This window comes from Hylaeus anthracinus, unplaced genomic scaffold, assembly GCF_026225885.1.
Source record: "Hylaeus anthracinus isolate JK02 unplaced genomic scaffold, UHH_iyHylAnth1.0_haploid 5, whole genome shotgun sequence".
NCBI classification, from domain to species: domain Eukaryota; kingdom Metazoa; phylum Arthropoda; class Insecta; order Hymenoptera; family Colletidae; genus Hylaeus; species Hylaeus anthracinus.
This window is the reverse complement of record NW_026535322.1, coordinates 6,957,231-6,972,737: the sequence shown is the minus strand read 5'-3', so window position 1 is coordinate 6,972,737 and position 15,507 is coordinate 6,957,231. Positions and strand designations below refer to the sequence as shown.

At 42.2% G+C, this 15,507-nt stretch overlaps 1 protein-coding gene across 2 annotated transcripts in view; it reads left to right on the top strand.

The window, feature by feature from the left end:
- The window catches only part of LOC128895683 (neural-cadherin-like), a 180,646-nt gene that overhangs the window by 158,318 nt on the left and 6,821 nt on the right, over positions 1–15,507 (top strand). For both annotated transcript variants that reach the window (XM_054158482.1, XM_054158483.1), the window contains 12 exons: positions 6,212–6,355; positions 8,131–8,246; positions 9,508–9,672; positions 10,340–10,477; positions 11,073–11,259; positions 11,828–12,061; positions 12,319–12,491; positions 12,708–12,857; positions 13,400–13,705; positions 14,045–14,318; positions 14,408–14,616; positions 14,877–15,209. In XM_054158482.1, coding sequence (XP_054014457.1) covers positions 6,212–6,355; positions 8,131–8,246; positions 9,508–9,672; positions 10,340–10,477; positions 11,073–11,259; positions 11,828–12,061; positions 12,319–12,491; positions 12,708–12,857; positions 13,400–13,705; positions 14,045–14,318; positions 14,408–14,616; positions 14,877–15,209 — 2,429 coding nt within the window. The remainder of the gene's footprint in view (positions 1–6,211; positions 6,356–8,130; positions 8,247–9,507; positions 9,673–10,339; positions 10,478–11,072; positions 11,260–11,827; positions 12,062–12,318; positions 12,492–12,707; positions 12,858–13,399; positions 13,706–14,044; positions 14,319–14,407; positions 14,617–14,876; positions 15,210–15,507) is intronic.

The window sequence follows — 15,507 nt, the reverse complement described above, 5'->3', positions numbered from 1 at the left end:
CCGAGTGCAAACAAACGAAGATATAAATAAATATATAAAACGTCAAGATGAAAATGCATGTTAAAGCATACCTTTGGACCAGAAGGTACTGACGTTTCTTTTGTATTAAATTCAAACAAATAAGTTCACAGGATGTTTTCATTTTTTATCAATTACGTAGTCCCCCTCGTTATCAACATCCTTTTGCTATCTAGTGGACAAACTTTCAATACCTGATCGGTAAACATCAATTGATACGCAACGAGTTGATAACTGATAAATAAATATCGATAAATAAATATTCGCAGAAACGGCATTACTTTCTGGTCCACCTAATAAAATATGAATGTTCGTAAACGTCAACAGCATTTTTCTTTTACTTCTCTGTATAAAATATATAAAAAGTTCTTATATTAATATATAAAAAATATCTGTATATCAAAAGGAAAATTGCTTTGTAGAAAGTGAATAATCAAAGTTCAAAATTGGAACAAAAATATTACCTTATCCCGCAGTCGATATTTTATCATACGAATTCGTGCTAAGAGTTTAGTTATAGTAACCAAAGAAATTATTATTGCTTCACTGGAGATTCACAAGTCACCATATTGCGCTTCCTCGTTAATGAAGCGCCGCTGTGTACACTAAATTTCAGCGAATCGCGGGCCGTAAGTCTTTTTAAATATCCACTGCCGCGGATAGATGGATCGTCACGCTGCGCCATTTAGTTATCTACCGTATGGATCGCCGTTCCGTTAAAAGTTAACGCGGGGGTCCCATGCCCTCCGATAAATTTTAAATTATATCCACCGAGAGAGAGAGAGAGGCGAATTTATTTTGTCGCTGTGGCCGGCATATTTACTGCGAAGCATGTTTTACGATTGAGGGAGAATGAAATCCCGCGAACGTTTCGATGAATCGCGCTGGTTGTTAGTTTATCTCGGCTCCGGGTTGACGAAAGGATGGAGAAACGTCACTCATTACCGGCGTTGGACCAAACTAATTGAAGGATCGGTTATTCAAATGAAGTTACTTCTCTGTTAATCAAGATCCCACCGAGGCCACCTGGTGGATCTTGATAAAAAAACGAATCGAAAATGCAGAACGAAGCTTGCTGGCACGATGGCTGCGCTATCGGGAAAATTGAGTTTTAAACATTCGCCGGGGCACGCCGTTCGATACGGCGCGACTTTGCTAACGTGTCCATCGTTGTTTCTACTCGCGTTGGTGTTCGTGGATGGTGTGGCATTATCCGCTCCAATTCGTTGTAAATTGTTAAAGGATAAGTAAGATTGACGGAAAACAGATAATAGCGCATCGCCCATCAACTGTTTGCGAACACACGGCACAAGTAGAAACTCTGGTAATGGTCAAACGCGTCAGCCCACTCGTAATGAATCCCGCGCGCGCGCCACACTAATTTCCAAAATCGAATTTCTCGAATAAAAAACCTCGTAGACAAAAATTTCAGCCGCACGTTTTATTCAGTTTTACGTCAACTATCAGCTCCCGACACAAATCACTGCTGGTAATTCTGTATATATTGCTCCATTTATTTTTGTCGTGAGCTCCTACAACAGTTCTTTGTAGTATGCAAACGAAACGCTTGGAAACGTCTTCAACTTGTCAAAAATTGCACGTCAATGGTTATTCGATCTCTGATATTTTTATTTACTTTGAGAACTTTATTTTGTACGAACTCCTTTAATTATTAAGAACTGTACATCGAGAGTCTACATTATTTTATTTACAGTGGATGGCTAATTGGAGGAAATTTTAATTGACTTACAGAACTGGCAAAAGACGTGCTCCAATTAGAAGTTTCGTGTCGCAGTAGTTACTGGTCTGAATTAATTTTAATGTAGGAACCATGTACTTACAAACACAAAGGCTAATATTACTTCTCGCGGTAAACAAAACGTGTTTACCGCCTCCTTAAAACACATTCTCATTAAACCGGGCCGGGCTGCTGGGGTTCGTAAATAACTTTAACAGTCCCAGGTTGAAATTGTTTCAGAGAACGCTCTGGTTCCCCGGTACTCACATTCCATTACATTAAACTGCTCGCTAATATTGCATTGCATTGAGCTTTACGACAAATATATCACGGCGATGCTTATGAACTTGGGCGTACGATCACAGGATTCTAGATCGAAGACGTTTCGTGGAGTATCCTCATCAATGATTCATCGAGAAGAGTGCCAGAAGTGTCGTGGAACGTCGAGGCAAAAACGAAACTCGAGGTATAAAATAGATACAATTTCTTCGAGGAGCGAACCACTTGAACGCTCGTCGAGTGTCAGCTTCTTCTCCAGCGTCTGATGCTCGTTACGGCTCCATTTTATTTTTTTTTTTCGCAGAACAATGACAGGAGAAGAGGGAGGAAAGGTATTTCTGAAATGGCTCGTCAACGTTCATAATTTAAACCTTATTATAGACAAAAAATAAAGCTGCGCTAGTACCTTCGCGAAGCACTCCTTCGGGCCGGATAATCACCATTCCATTGTATTTTGAAAGTCGCCCTGTTCTCGAACAAAATAATTGTCGCGGACGTGCTACGGAATATCGTTTCTTAACGGGAGGTTTATCGTTCATGACGATGAAAAATTAGATTTTTTTTTTTACATAATTTGCATCCTTAAAGTGTTTGGAACGCGTTGGTAAGAGGATATTATCGTATAATATAAGTTCATCGCCTCTATTCTATATTCCACTTCTATACCCGGAAAAATACTTTTCATTTCGATGAGAGGACAACGGTGACGCTATTAGTCTCTTTTCTCCGTCGAAATTCCTCAAGTCAGGGAATACAACACCATCAACTTTCGAATAGTATGCAGGCAATCCTTAGTAACAGAAACGAATTTCTCAAATTAATCAAGGTATTAATGAAATATAACATGTTAAATAAATTATAATTAAATCGTTGTCGTAATTGCAGTCACTAATAATCTCGTAGTCGATCTGACCTTACATAAAGTAATTTAAATAAATACTACCGAAGAAAGGTATCTTGTGAGAATTCAATCTTCCACAGGTCTCTTGGTTACACGATTCCTCTGTTAAAAGTTGCACCTTTCGATCCCTTCTCATTAGAATCTCCCATTGCACTTCTCCGACCTCGTTTTCTATGATCCACCTTTGCGCAACCTCTTCAAGAGTCGCGAGCCTTGTTATTCGTCGCGTTCACGAAATTTTCGCTATGAAAACGTCATTCGGATGCGCGTAATCAAACGAGTCTCGCGAACATCGCTCCGCCCTGCATGAAATTTGAATCCGGAAAGCCATGCAATCTTCGTCAACCTTTTCCAGCCGAATTAAACCCAACCGTAGCAGATCCAATTTAGCCTCTGTCACCGTTCTCCTGTTTTCGTTGACTGCGACGAGCTCGAGTTCTCGTTCTCCACAGATTTAACGTTCGAGGAGTTTTCACGTGGTCCATAAAAAAGGGAACTTGTCGTTTTATTTCCCTTTGAATATAATGTCTCTTTTAATTTTGTATCTAGACGAAGGCACGTCAGGTGTTCTACAATGTCTGAAACGAAAACAGCGAATGTATACCTGGAGCTAGAATCCTCCTTTTGGTATTTAGGATCCCAACTGGGTACGTGTCGATATTAATGAACGCATTGATAGAGTAAACCCATTACTAAATCCCAGTACACGGATCTCGAATATCGCGTTTCGCCGACAAACAAGCTAGAAACAATACCAGATTCGATGCATGGCCGGTTATGGTAATCCTACCACTAATTTGCTGGTATCTTGCTGGCCTCAAAGGTTTCTATGCTTTAGCTCGCTACTAATGAACGAGTGATAATTATCCACTGTAGGACAATTCGATTCTTACTCGTAAACGTCCGTGAGACTACGATTCTCGAATGACGGAATCCCTACGGAAGTAGTGACCCCACTGGGATATTACCAGTGGAAAATTACATTTCTCTCCATGGAAATCGTTCGAGCAGACCTTGAAATGCGATGGAAGAAATCTCGATTTTTCATAATTCGACAGCGCTCTTTATAGAACAAAGGATAAGCTATCCCTCGAGATAAAAATCCAGTATCCTCATCCGTCACGATTTTTGGGATTTCGACGATAGGCTGGCCCTGCCTCTTGTTACCAATAAATCGTGGAAAGCCGCGCATTAAGAATTACGGTCGAGGGAAAGTGGGTCGCGAATCAATCGGGGGGAAGGAACCCCTCGGAATTGTTGCGGCTCGGTCCTGGGCGGTTTCACCGGTTGGGAAGAGTAATCACTGCGGAACGGGCCTGCCAGCATAATTAATTCCTCAGCCGAGTTTTAGGGTCGCTCCCGGCGTAAACGTTAACGCGTCCCTCGTCATTTTTCCTTTTTTTTTTTTTTTATTCCTGGTACGGTCCCATCGTTCCTGGACGCTCGACGGAAATTAATTCGATGTAACGTCAAACGCGCGAAAGAGACGAGCGACGCCCAAAGGATCGTCGGGTGAGCCGAGCCAGAGGATCGGAACTTTGTTCGCGGATGTACCTAGCGCGTTTGCTGGTCCCGTATGCCCGCTGGGGGTGTCGCGGCCATTGTTGTTTCATCCCTTATTCGTTTTTGTGAGCATCGGTTATTCCAGCGGTGAAGGAAAGTTTGATCGATTAAATTCTCCTGTGCGGCGGGTGGTAACATTTTTGTATTCACTTTTGAGCTTTTCGCGATCGACTCGACCCTGGGTGACCCCTGGATTACGAACAGTTCGGTGGCTACTCGAGGATTTTGGAAGAGAGCGGACCAGGAACGCTCGAGCTTGCGGTCCAGACTGTGGTCCATTTCTTGTCCGAGGAGTCGCGCGGGTGTTCGCCTCAAACATTTAATGTTTCGTTTGAAAATACTGGAGAGGTCTGGGACAAGTTATCGAAGAATGAAGAAGCTCTAAGAGCGTCCAGAAGTCGGATTGTTCACTTGATAGGATCATTGATCGCGTCGTAACGTACAAACGCTCGGATGTTGAATTTTGTATTAATGGTATAGATGAACATATTTGGATAATAATTGGCAGAAATACTGCTGAAAGTGTGTACTTTGAATAAACATATCAAGTATTCACATCAACCATTCGTCATCCCCAGAAAAAATTCCCAACTGTCATTAATTTCTAAAAGACAATATTCTCCCATAATCCATTCCCAGTATTATGAATTAATAAGCATACGAAGAATTAATTCCCATCGCTTCTGGCACTCAATAATCTGCCATTAGCGCAGCCCATGCTTATTAAGAATTCTCAGTACCATAGAAGCTTGTCGGCTCGTATTATTTCTAAGCAGCGTCCGCTTGTCGCAAAATCGATAGACGCTGAATCGTTTCGCGGTGGCAAACCTGGCACATAGCTAATTTAATCATGCGGGTATTTATGTCGCAAAGAGAATCGAACGAGTTAAAGCTCGAGTTACGTTAAGACTGCTGCAACGCATCTCAGCGTCCGTCAAATTGACGAACGGTCTTTCATCGTAATAATCCGCCCTACTAGCGCTCCACGGAAATTTCGAGTACATCGTTCTGCCGATTAGAAGCTGGCCGATTAGGCACACGTGAATTCCGGTTCCCGGAAAATGGAGATGGAAATGCAACCGACGTGTCTATCGTAGGGAAGATGGTTTCTGTAGCGACCGCAAGGGTGGCTCGTGAACCTCGATTTGCGTGTGTGTTCCGAATTCTAAATGACCGCCCCTTGCGCTCGCCCTGCTCATTTTCACGATGCTGGTAACGCTACCTCGCTCTAAATACGGAAAGTAATTTTATAGCGTGCGTAGGTACAGTTTAAAGCAATGGTATGCTTCGATAAACGCACTTCGTTGTGTTTGGTGAATTTTTTTATTCCCGCGTAGCTTATGTCCTCTTCGATGCTATATTCGAAGATGGAGGTATCTGACTTGAATCTGTGATAATTAATAAAATAGAATAAAAACGTATTAAATATCATGATTTTCAACCGTTTTCGAATTCTTCGTACGTAGCTGCGCGCAGGTTTCTAGAAATCGAGGGATTTAGGGAAAGAAGAAAAATTGAATTTACATTTTCCCCTCTGTTACATATATACATATGTACTTTACGTATGTATTTTATATATCGGATGGAAATATAAAAGGCTTTGCATTCTGCAGAAGGATTCTGCGCGTCCCGTATTCGCCGACTTCCATAGCGCGACGAGACGCATTAATAAAACGAGATTTTAATGTGACTCCTTTTTTTTTCTATTGCAGTAACGAAATTCATCCGTATTGGAATAGCTGACAAGAACGACAATCCGCCTTACTTCGACAAAAACCTCTACGAGGCTGAGGTAGACGAAAATGAGGACATTCAGCACACGGTCCTCACTGTCACCGCCAAAGATCATGACGAGTGTGAGTAGATACATTCGATAACGACAACTTTCAGTTTTTCAGAGTTCGAAGCCCGCGATACTTCTTTCGCGAAGTTTCTTTCGTACACGACTTATTATACAAATTTCTAGCACACCTGGTCATTAACGAACGTCGAAGTTCCTGATTTCCAATTTATTTAAATAACTGCGTTTCGTCTTGTTCAAATTATCACAATTACATAATTAAAATATACTTTATTCCAGAATTTTAGACATAAACTCAAGAACATTACATACGCAAATTCTTCTCTTCGATCTAATAATCGAGTAATATTTCGTCGTACGTATTCAAATTCCGATCTTTATCCAGTAATTCAATAACGGCGAAAGTTTCAACCCTTCGTCAGCCTCCTCTACGTCTCGTCGCGTGTCTTCTTCATTTCGCGTAACGACCTTACATCCAGCCGGAAGTTCTCTATCCTTAACGCGGCTAACAAGTTACATCTGATAACAGAATCCATCTACTCGGGTCCCGAAATCGCGTTAACTGCTTACGGAAGTTTAAATACCAGATGGCACGGCGCGAAGTCGCGAAACATATTTATCCGGTGGGCTCCAATTAAGAACTTCGACGTTCGGGGGTGATTAAATTCTAATAAAACTTGTTTAAGGACGCACGGTTCGGCGAGTTTGTCGCCGTTCGCGGGTCTGCGAGCGAGAAGCCAGCCCGGGGAAACTAATTTCACTGCCACTTGTGATTGCACACGTTCCTCCGGGGGAAATTTTTCACGGTGAAAATTTGAAGAGTGGCTCTGGCTTAATGAATCTCGTATTTAGGATTAAGCACGGCGTAAGTCGATTACGGGGGCCGAGCGCGAACGACTGGGAAATCTTAATTCTTCGGTCCGCTCGCTTGGGAATTATTCTTTCGGCGATAATCTCGCGTCGAAAGTACGCTTGAGACGGTGCTTACTTAGAATTACATAGTACACGAGGGAGTGAAGTGTTGTTTATACCTTTAATTCATTTTCTACTTGCCGGGGAACATATTACTTCGTCGTTAACCGGTCCACGATATTTAAATAATTTTAGACTGAACTCCTTCTTTCGTTTTCTTTTCCTGTAACCTGTTCATTCTTCAATTCGAGTTCGTTTGATTTATAACACGATAATCATTGTCTATTCTTATGTATATATGTATGTCCGTGTTTCTGTCTTTAATGAAAGCTTGAAAAGCAGGATCTAGTGAAACCTTGCTCTCCCCACGCCGCCTCAAAAAAAAAAAGGAACACCAAATAATATTTTTGAAATACTGCACATCGAAGGAACAGCGCAATCCCATCCTCGCAATTCCCCAATCCCTCTAGCCTTTCAATTTTAATCCGCGGGGATAAATCTAATCTTTCGAATCCTCTAATCAGCACCCGTAGCGAGGCAGTGAATCGTCCCGTGCAATTGCGTTCGTCCCCGATTCGCTAATGCGCGACTCGTGGAAAACAAGGAATCGTCAGACGAAACGTTAGCAACAAAATAGCTCGCGACGAGAAATTGAACTACGGGGGTTCTGGTAACGTCGCAACGGAAGCCTCGTTTGCTCGTCAACCGAAAGAAGAAATTTAATTTCCGTTATTTAAATGAAGAGGGATCGTTTTACGATTCAGCCAGCCACGCTTCTTTCGCCATTAAGAATGAGAGCAGCTCCCGACATTTTACTGACGGCTCGTGACACGTCGGGCGAACGGAAAGGCCGTCGTTATAATTTTTTCTTTCCACCTAGGATTCCCATCTGAAGGTATGCTTTTCTGCATTTTACAGCCTCGCGTATTCGATACGAGATTACGGGCGGTAACCTAGGCGGCGCGTTCGCCGTGAAGAATATGACTGGCGCCATTTACGTAGCAGGTGCATTGGATTACGAGACCAGGAAAAGGGTTAGTAAACAAATCTTCTAAGGCATGCAGTAAACGTAGCACTAGGTTGTAAGGAAATGCGTTCGTTCGCGAGAACAAAATAAATTAAATTAAATACTTTTTTATTTGGACTTTTTTATTTAGAAAAAGAATCGATTAAGAATGCATACGACGCTTAGAGTCGTTCGAGTGTAGAATTGCTTAACCAGTAAAACTGGTAGAACGATGAAATAAATTAAAAGACAAAGAATTCTTAAACAATTTACAGTATTAAAGTACTATTCCTTAATTACTCTTACACTTGTAACATCATGAAAACTAAGTTGCTCAAGTGTTCGTATTAATATTAATATTTGTTGGAAGGCGAGCGAGTTTCCTCGACGTCAGTGGTACAGCTGGGCACATGGGGTAGAATGAAATCGCGTGGTCGTCCAAGGGTTAATCCTTTTAACCACGTTACTGCCCGTTTTATTACCCCTCGGTCCAATAAAACTGCGAAACGGCACGAAAAGTTTCGCGGTTATTGCACGGTTTTTCCAGCCACTCGTTTGTCATTGGTTTAATAAGTCTTTCGTTTTACATGGGTCCGAGCGCATCATCGAGATCGTATTGCTCGAAACTTCGTCCCCTCCCAACAAATCGGATCCCCATCCGGTTTTAATCGAATTCCGCTATGGAATATTGGCTTTCGTTTGGGATATTCTAGCGTGAATATTGAATTTGCCACGAGCTTGTTTGCATATTCTTCTTTGTTCCAGCGACCTACAAATATTACTCGAATATTGCAAACCGAAGTCCTCGGGGTTACTCGATTTGTAAAGTTCAATCGAACTGTTAATTATTTACTGTAAATTATTTACTCGATATTAATAGACATTTATCTGTGACAGTTTTTCATTTAGCCTCGGATCATCGATCATAGTAGACCGAATATGTGATTTATCTGTCCCGTTCCGACGAAGTTTTCCCTCGGACCGTATGAATAATTCAACGCGCGGAATTCGTTAAAACGAAAGACTATACTTTTTTTTTTCGTATTTTCGTTAATTCGGTGTTCCCGTAAATTTTATCAGAGGAAACTTTTATCCCGTCGAAATTAAAAGTTTCGTCCTATCAATTAATGGAGTACTTTATTCCGCGGAAGCGAATTCGCTGGTCCTTTCTAACTCGTTTTATCGCCGAAAACTCTCATTATCGTCGAGAACAAGCGCTTTAGACTGGAGAGCACAGTTTCCAGCTGGTATCACCGTTCTCATCCACTTGTATCGCTTTAATCACACAGTACGAGCTCCGCCTCACCGCCTCGGACAACTTGAAAGAAAATTACACGACGGTCGTAATACACGTGAAGGACGTGAACGACAATCCGCCAGTCTTCGAGCGACCAAATTATAGAACGCAGATCACCGAGGAAGATGACAGGACTCTCCCGAAACGCGTCCTTGGGGTAATTACTATTCTCCTCGCGGAGTTAATCCCGGGTCGAATTTTCATCGAGTACCCGCCAAACTGTTCCGATAATTAAGTTTGAATAATGCATCGTGTTCTTTCACTTCGCTGCCTCCACGAGGTCGCGGGGGAATGTAAATATTGTTTAATTAAAATTCACCGTTGTCTTGCGGAATGAAAACAGTAATTCACGCAGATTCAAATTTTATTTTATACGCTTCTGTTATACGCTCGAGCGACGTGTTTGGATTGTTATTATTGAATACGAGCTATTCTTACATTTGCGTGATACGGTGTCACCTTCGAGTAATACGATAAAGTTACTGCACAGTTTAACAATTTTTATACGACACAAACACTTAATGGAGCGCTCGAAATTTATATTAAATTTTATAAACACGCGCTAGGAAATTCAGAGCGCAGGATATAGAATGAAGAGTACGAGACATAAAGTACGAACTGCGCGGTATGGAATATATAACGCGACGCTTGAAATGTGAACTATGAAGTGTGAAACATGGTGCATACGAAATTTAGAATATTTAGTTTAAAAGATAACTTTGGAGGAAAGAGGGCGATCATAGACGGATTACCTAGAATGGTATTTTTGTCGTTTAACGATAAAAAGAAGGTAATTATACGTCTCCAATTTCTTCTTTGCGCAGGTCCAAGCAACCGATGGCGACAAGGACAGACCACAAAATATCGTCTATTTCCTAACGGGCCAGGGAATCGATCCCGACAACCCAGCGAACAGTAAATTCGACATTAATCGCACCACCGGAGAAATCTTCGTTCTAAAGGTTCGCAAATCTTCTAAGACATTTTTTCAGACAAATACTCGATTTACCGCGAATTACCAGCCTTGTACTTCCGTTTCTTAACTCGAACACTTCTCGATCAACCCTACCAAGATTCCCATTTTTACTTTCAATAATCGGAAATCTTTCCAGAACAAATACTCAAATAATCGGCCTTGTACTCCCGTCGGTTAACTCGAAGACTCGATCAAACCTACCAACATTCCCATTTATACTTTCAATAATCGCAAATCCTTCCAGAAAAAAAATACTCGATTCATCTCGAATTATCAGCCTTGTACTCCCGTTGCTTAACTCAAAGACTCCTCAATCAACCCTACCAAACTTCCCGCGCATATTTTCTACGAAAAAATATTATTTCAAAAGACCATTCTGCATCGTCTCCGAATGGTATGCGTGGAAAAGCTCCGTCGTACTTTTGTCGGAGGGATCGTGTTCACCGCGTAATCCGCGAAAGTGCGTTCCCCTGTCGCGGAGTACACAAAGCTCCCGAGGAGCTTTGCCGTGCTCGTTGCTTTATTAAATTTGCCTCGCGTTTCGGGTCACTTGAGGTCGTAATCCGTCGGTTTTTCCGCAGCCGCTGGACAGGGATCAGCCGAACGGGAGACCGCAGTGGCGATTTACCGTGTTCGCCCAAGATGAACGCGGAGAAGGTCTGGTGGGCTACGCCGACGTTCAGGTGAACCTAAAGGACATCAACGACAACGCTCCTACCTTCCCGCAGGGTGTCTACTTCGGCAACGTCACGGAAAATGGCACAGCGGGTACGGTTGGATTAAGGGTGTAATTTCTTTTTATACGTTCCGAGATTCTTTTTTTTTTTTTTTTTTTTTTTTTGTTTGCAAGGGAAGTAGACGACGTAAACTGTTGAAATTCGGTGCGGTTGGTACGCGTGTGTTGCGAGGTTTTGGTAAATTAACTGTCTGGCCAATTTGTTTTGATGTTTCCTGCACGGTAAAAGGGGTACTGTTATTCTTTAGGGTTTCGAGAAAATTGAATTTTTTTTTGTTTATAAAAGACCGAGGGTGACGAAGGCTTTGTTTGCGTGACGAAATTAAATGGTGGGAATTGTTGTCTACGCTAGAGTGAAATGAAATTAGTTTTTGTGCACTGACATCCTGCTATTACTTACGCGACGATTCGAAATAATTGTAACGGGAACGAAATGCGTCTAAAGAGATACAAAGTAGGGATAACCAAAAAACTGAAGATATACAACGTATATATGATTTATTATACTGGAACGTTTTAGGATTACCATAAAGAATTTTTGTATCCAAAGACGATCGTCTGATTTTATTTACGATCGATCCTTGTTGACGCACGTTTCAGGAATGGTCGTGATGACCATGACCGCGGTGGACTACGACGATCCAAGCGAAGGGACGAACGCTAAACTGGTGTACTCCATTGAAAAGAATGTCATCGAAGAGGAGACGGGCTCGCCGATCTTCGAGATCGAACCGGAAACTGGGGTGATCAAGACGGCGGTATGCTGCTTGGACAGGGAACGCACGCCGGATTATTCTATACAGGTCGTCGCGATGGATGGAGGGGGGTTAAAGGGTGAGTAAAATAGATCGGACTTTCAGATCTTTTGAATTGAATTTTTCCTGGGATTGTTCTTGAATGATTTATGAATCGGCTTTCTATTGTCTACGCTCTCGATTAAATTAATATATTTGTCGACGGCACGAACAAAGCGTGTTTTTATTATTTTTAACGTCAGAATGAGTTGAAAGAAACTGGCAAGTATGATCGTGAAAGTGACAGGTGTCCAATTATTATTTCGATTCATGGGAATTATTCCTTGGAATGTTCAGGGACGGGGACGGCGTCCATACGAGTGAAAGATATAAACGACATGCCCCCGCAGTTCACGAAAGAGGAATGGACCACCGAGGTGGACGAAACGGAAGGTCCGGATTTGCCGGAAATTCCGATTCTTACGGTCACTGTGCACGATCAGGACGAGACCAACAAGTTCCAATACAAGGTACCATCTGTTACCGTCTAACTCCACTGATCCATTAATGGCACTGGATTAACTCTCGACTCGATAGCAAACGAAAACAGCTCCGATGATTTTATTCTAAACGTGTAAATTGCGAATCGTTTCTTTTCGCGTCAAAGATACCTTATAAAACTGAGTCGAAAATCGTTGATGCAATGGACGTAATCAAAGAGTACCCTAACTATTCTGGATCCTTAGGTGCTTGAAAACAGCGGTTACGGCGCGGACAGGTTTACCATGGTGAGGAACAACGATGGCACAGGATCTCTGAAGATCGTGCAGCCATTGAATTACGAGGACCAAATGCAGAGTAACGGCTTTAGGTTTAGGATACAGGTGAACGATAAGGTGCGTAAAATGTACAGACGTGATTCGATGATAAACTCATAGTATTTAATCCTCCGGTCGATTATCATTACTACGAAAACAAAAGTTTACAGACTTCGCGCCCACGCACGAGTTGGGGAGAAAAACATTGATATAAGAATTTGAAACTTTAAAATGCATTAAATATGCACATCTCCGAATTAATTGAATATTTACAATGCAAATAGTAACGTTCAGTCTTCGATGAAATATTAATAAGAATCACGGTTCAGAATAAGTATTCATTGAACACAGTAATCGTGAGAAATTTGTCTATATTTTTATATCTCTTAGCTGGAATAACTATAAATATATTTCTGACAATAGTTACATTAATTATTAACAATGTTTGTTCAAGCAACGACCGAGAATATGATCTTGCTGTAATATTACACCGCCGAATTTCGGCTGTTCGAAAATAAAAAGATTTTCGATCTTAAAAAATCATGATACGTAATTTCAACCCTTCGACTATGCTCGACGGTATTATTAACAGCTTTCTGTTACGCTTGGCGTATTTTCAGGGCGAGGACAACGACAACGATAAGTATCATGTCGCCTACTCGTGGGTGGTGGTGAAGCTGCGCGATATAAATGATAATCAGCCACAGTTCGAGAGGGCAAACATCGAGACGACGGTGCCGGAAAACGCCAACATTGGAAACACCTTAGAGACGTTTACGGCCACTGATCCCGATCAGGGCGGCAAGAGCAAAGTGTATTACTCGATCGACAGGAGCTCCGATCGCAAAAGGCAGTTCTCGATCAACGAGAACGGCACCGTGTCGATCCAGAGGAGCCTCGATCGCGAGGAAACCCCGCGACATCAGGTAAACCATGAATTTCTATAGGACGTTGAAAAATTGAATGACGTGGACTGTACCTGATTCGATTTATTTTAAATGCCATTTAATGTCACAAAAAGTAGTTTAGAAAGTAGTTGGAGAGGGTGTCTATTTTACGTGCTTCAAAATTCCACCTCCTTGTTTAAAAAACAACAAATGAATGTCCGAAAACTACTAGAATCATATGCGACAAATATTCCTGGCCAATTTTATCCTTATACATCGACTCGTTTCGCCTCAAATAATCCCTGAAAATTTCGTCATTTTTAGCGTCCCAAATTAGGCACTCCAAAAATCACCAAACCAACACTGGAATTTTTCTAGGTGAAAATCCTGGCGATCGACGATGGCATCCCACCGAAGACAGCGACAGCCACACTGACGGTGATCGTCCACGACATAAACGACAATCCACCGCGATTCCTAAAGGAATATCGACCAGTTTTGCAGGAGCATTCGCAGACCAAGAAGGTGGTAGAGATATTGGCGACGGACGACGACGACAGATCGAAGAGCAACGGTCCTCCGTTCACTTTCAGGATGGACGCGAAGGCGGACGACGTGATTCGAGCTAGTTTCAAAGTCGAGAGCGATAACAGTAAGTCGCGTGGCAACTCTATCTGGAAAGAATTGCTACTAGCCACAGTTTGGATCGTTTACGTAACGAACTTCTTTTCGTTTCCTCAGAGGGTGCAAACGGTGATGGTATGGCCATCGTGTCGTCGCTACGATCGTTCGACAGAGAGCAACAAAAGGAGTACTTGATACCCATCGTTATCAAGGATTCTGGGACTCCTTCCATGTCTGGAACCAGCACCTTGACCGTCGTTATCGGGGACACCAACGATAACAAAATGCAACCTGGCTCGAAGGACATTTTTATATACAATTACGCGGTACGTATATCATGTTACACTTTCGCGAAGCGAATAATTCGGCCACGGAACCGTGCCCCTGGATTTTTCGTTCGTTGTGATACGCGTTCTTCTTTTTAATCCAATAATCGTTTCAATTCGGAAGAAAACATAGTTATTATTGAACAACGAGACCGAAACGCTTGTAAATAAATACGTCTTCCTTGCCGGATGAATAGACTTCGAAATGAATCGATGCAAAATGGTAGCACGAATTAATCAAATGTCGATGTTAACATCAGGGACAATCGCCAGACACCGAGGTAGGCAGAGTCTACGTCTACGACTTGGACGACTGGGATTTGCCAGACAAGAAGTTCTACTGGGAGAGCCTGGAGCACGCTCAATTCAAGCTGGACGAGAGCACTGGCATGATCTACATGAAATCGGGCACCCAAGACGGCAGGTATCACCTGCGATTCAAGGTCTACGATCGAAAACACACGCAGACGGACGTTCCCGCCAACGTGACCGTCACCGTCAAGACCATCCCTCACGAGGCCGTATTGAACTCTGGCTCGGTCAGGATATCCGGCATAACCGACGAGGACTTCATTCGAGTTTGGGATTACAAGGTGAGGATTTCAGGAAAAGATCATCGATTGTGGATTTAGACCCGATGATAATAACGCGTTGCACACTTGCAAGAAAACTTGCAATTTTCAAATTGAAATTATCATATAATTGAAGCATATAAGTTCTAGAAGTTATTATACACTTGCAAGAAAAGTTGCAATTTTCAAGTTGAAATTATCACATAAGAAACGCTCTTTTCGTGGTACAATACTTGTGCTTTAACGTCAATGGTTTTTCCAGTCTCCAATGCACATTCGCTCCTGTTTGCTATAGATGAATAGTTACGAAACAATGCAA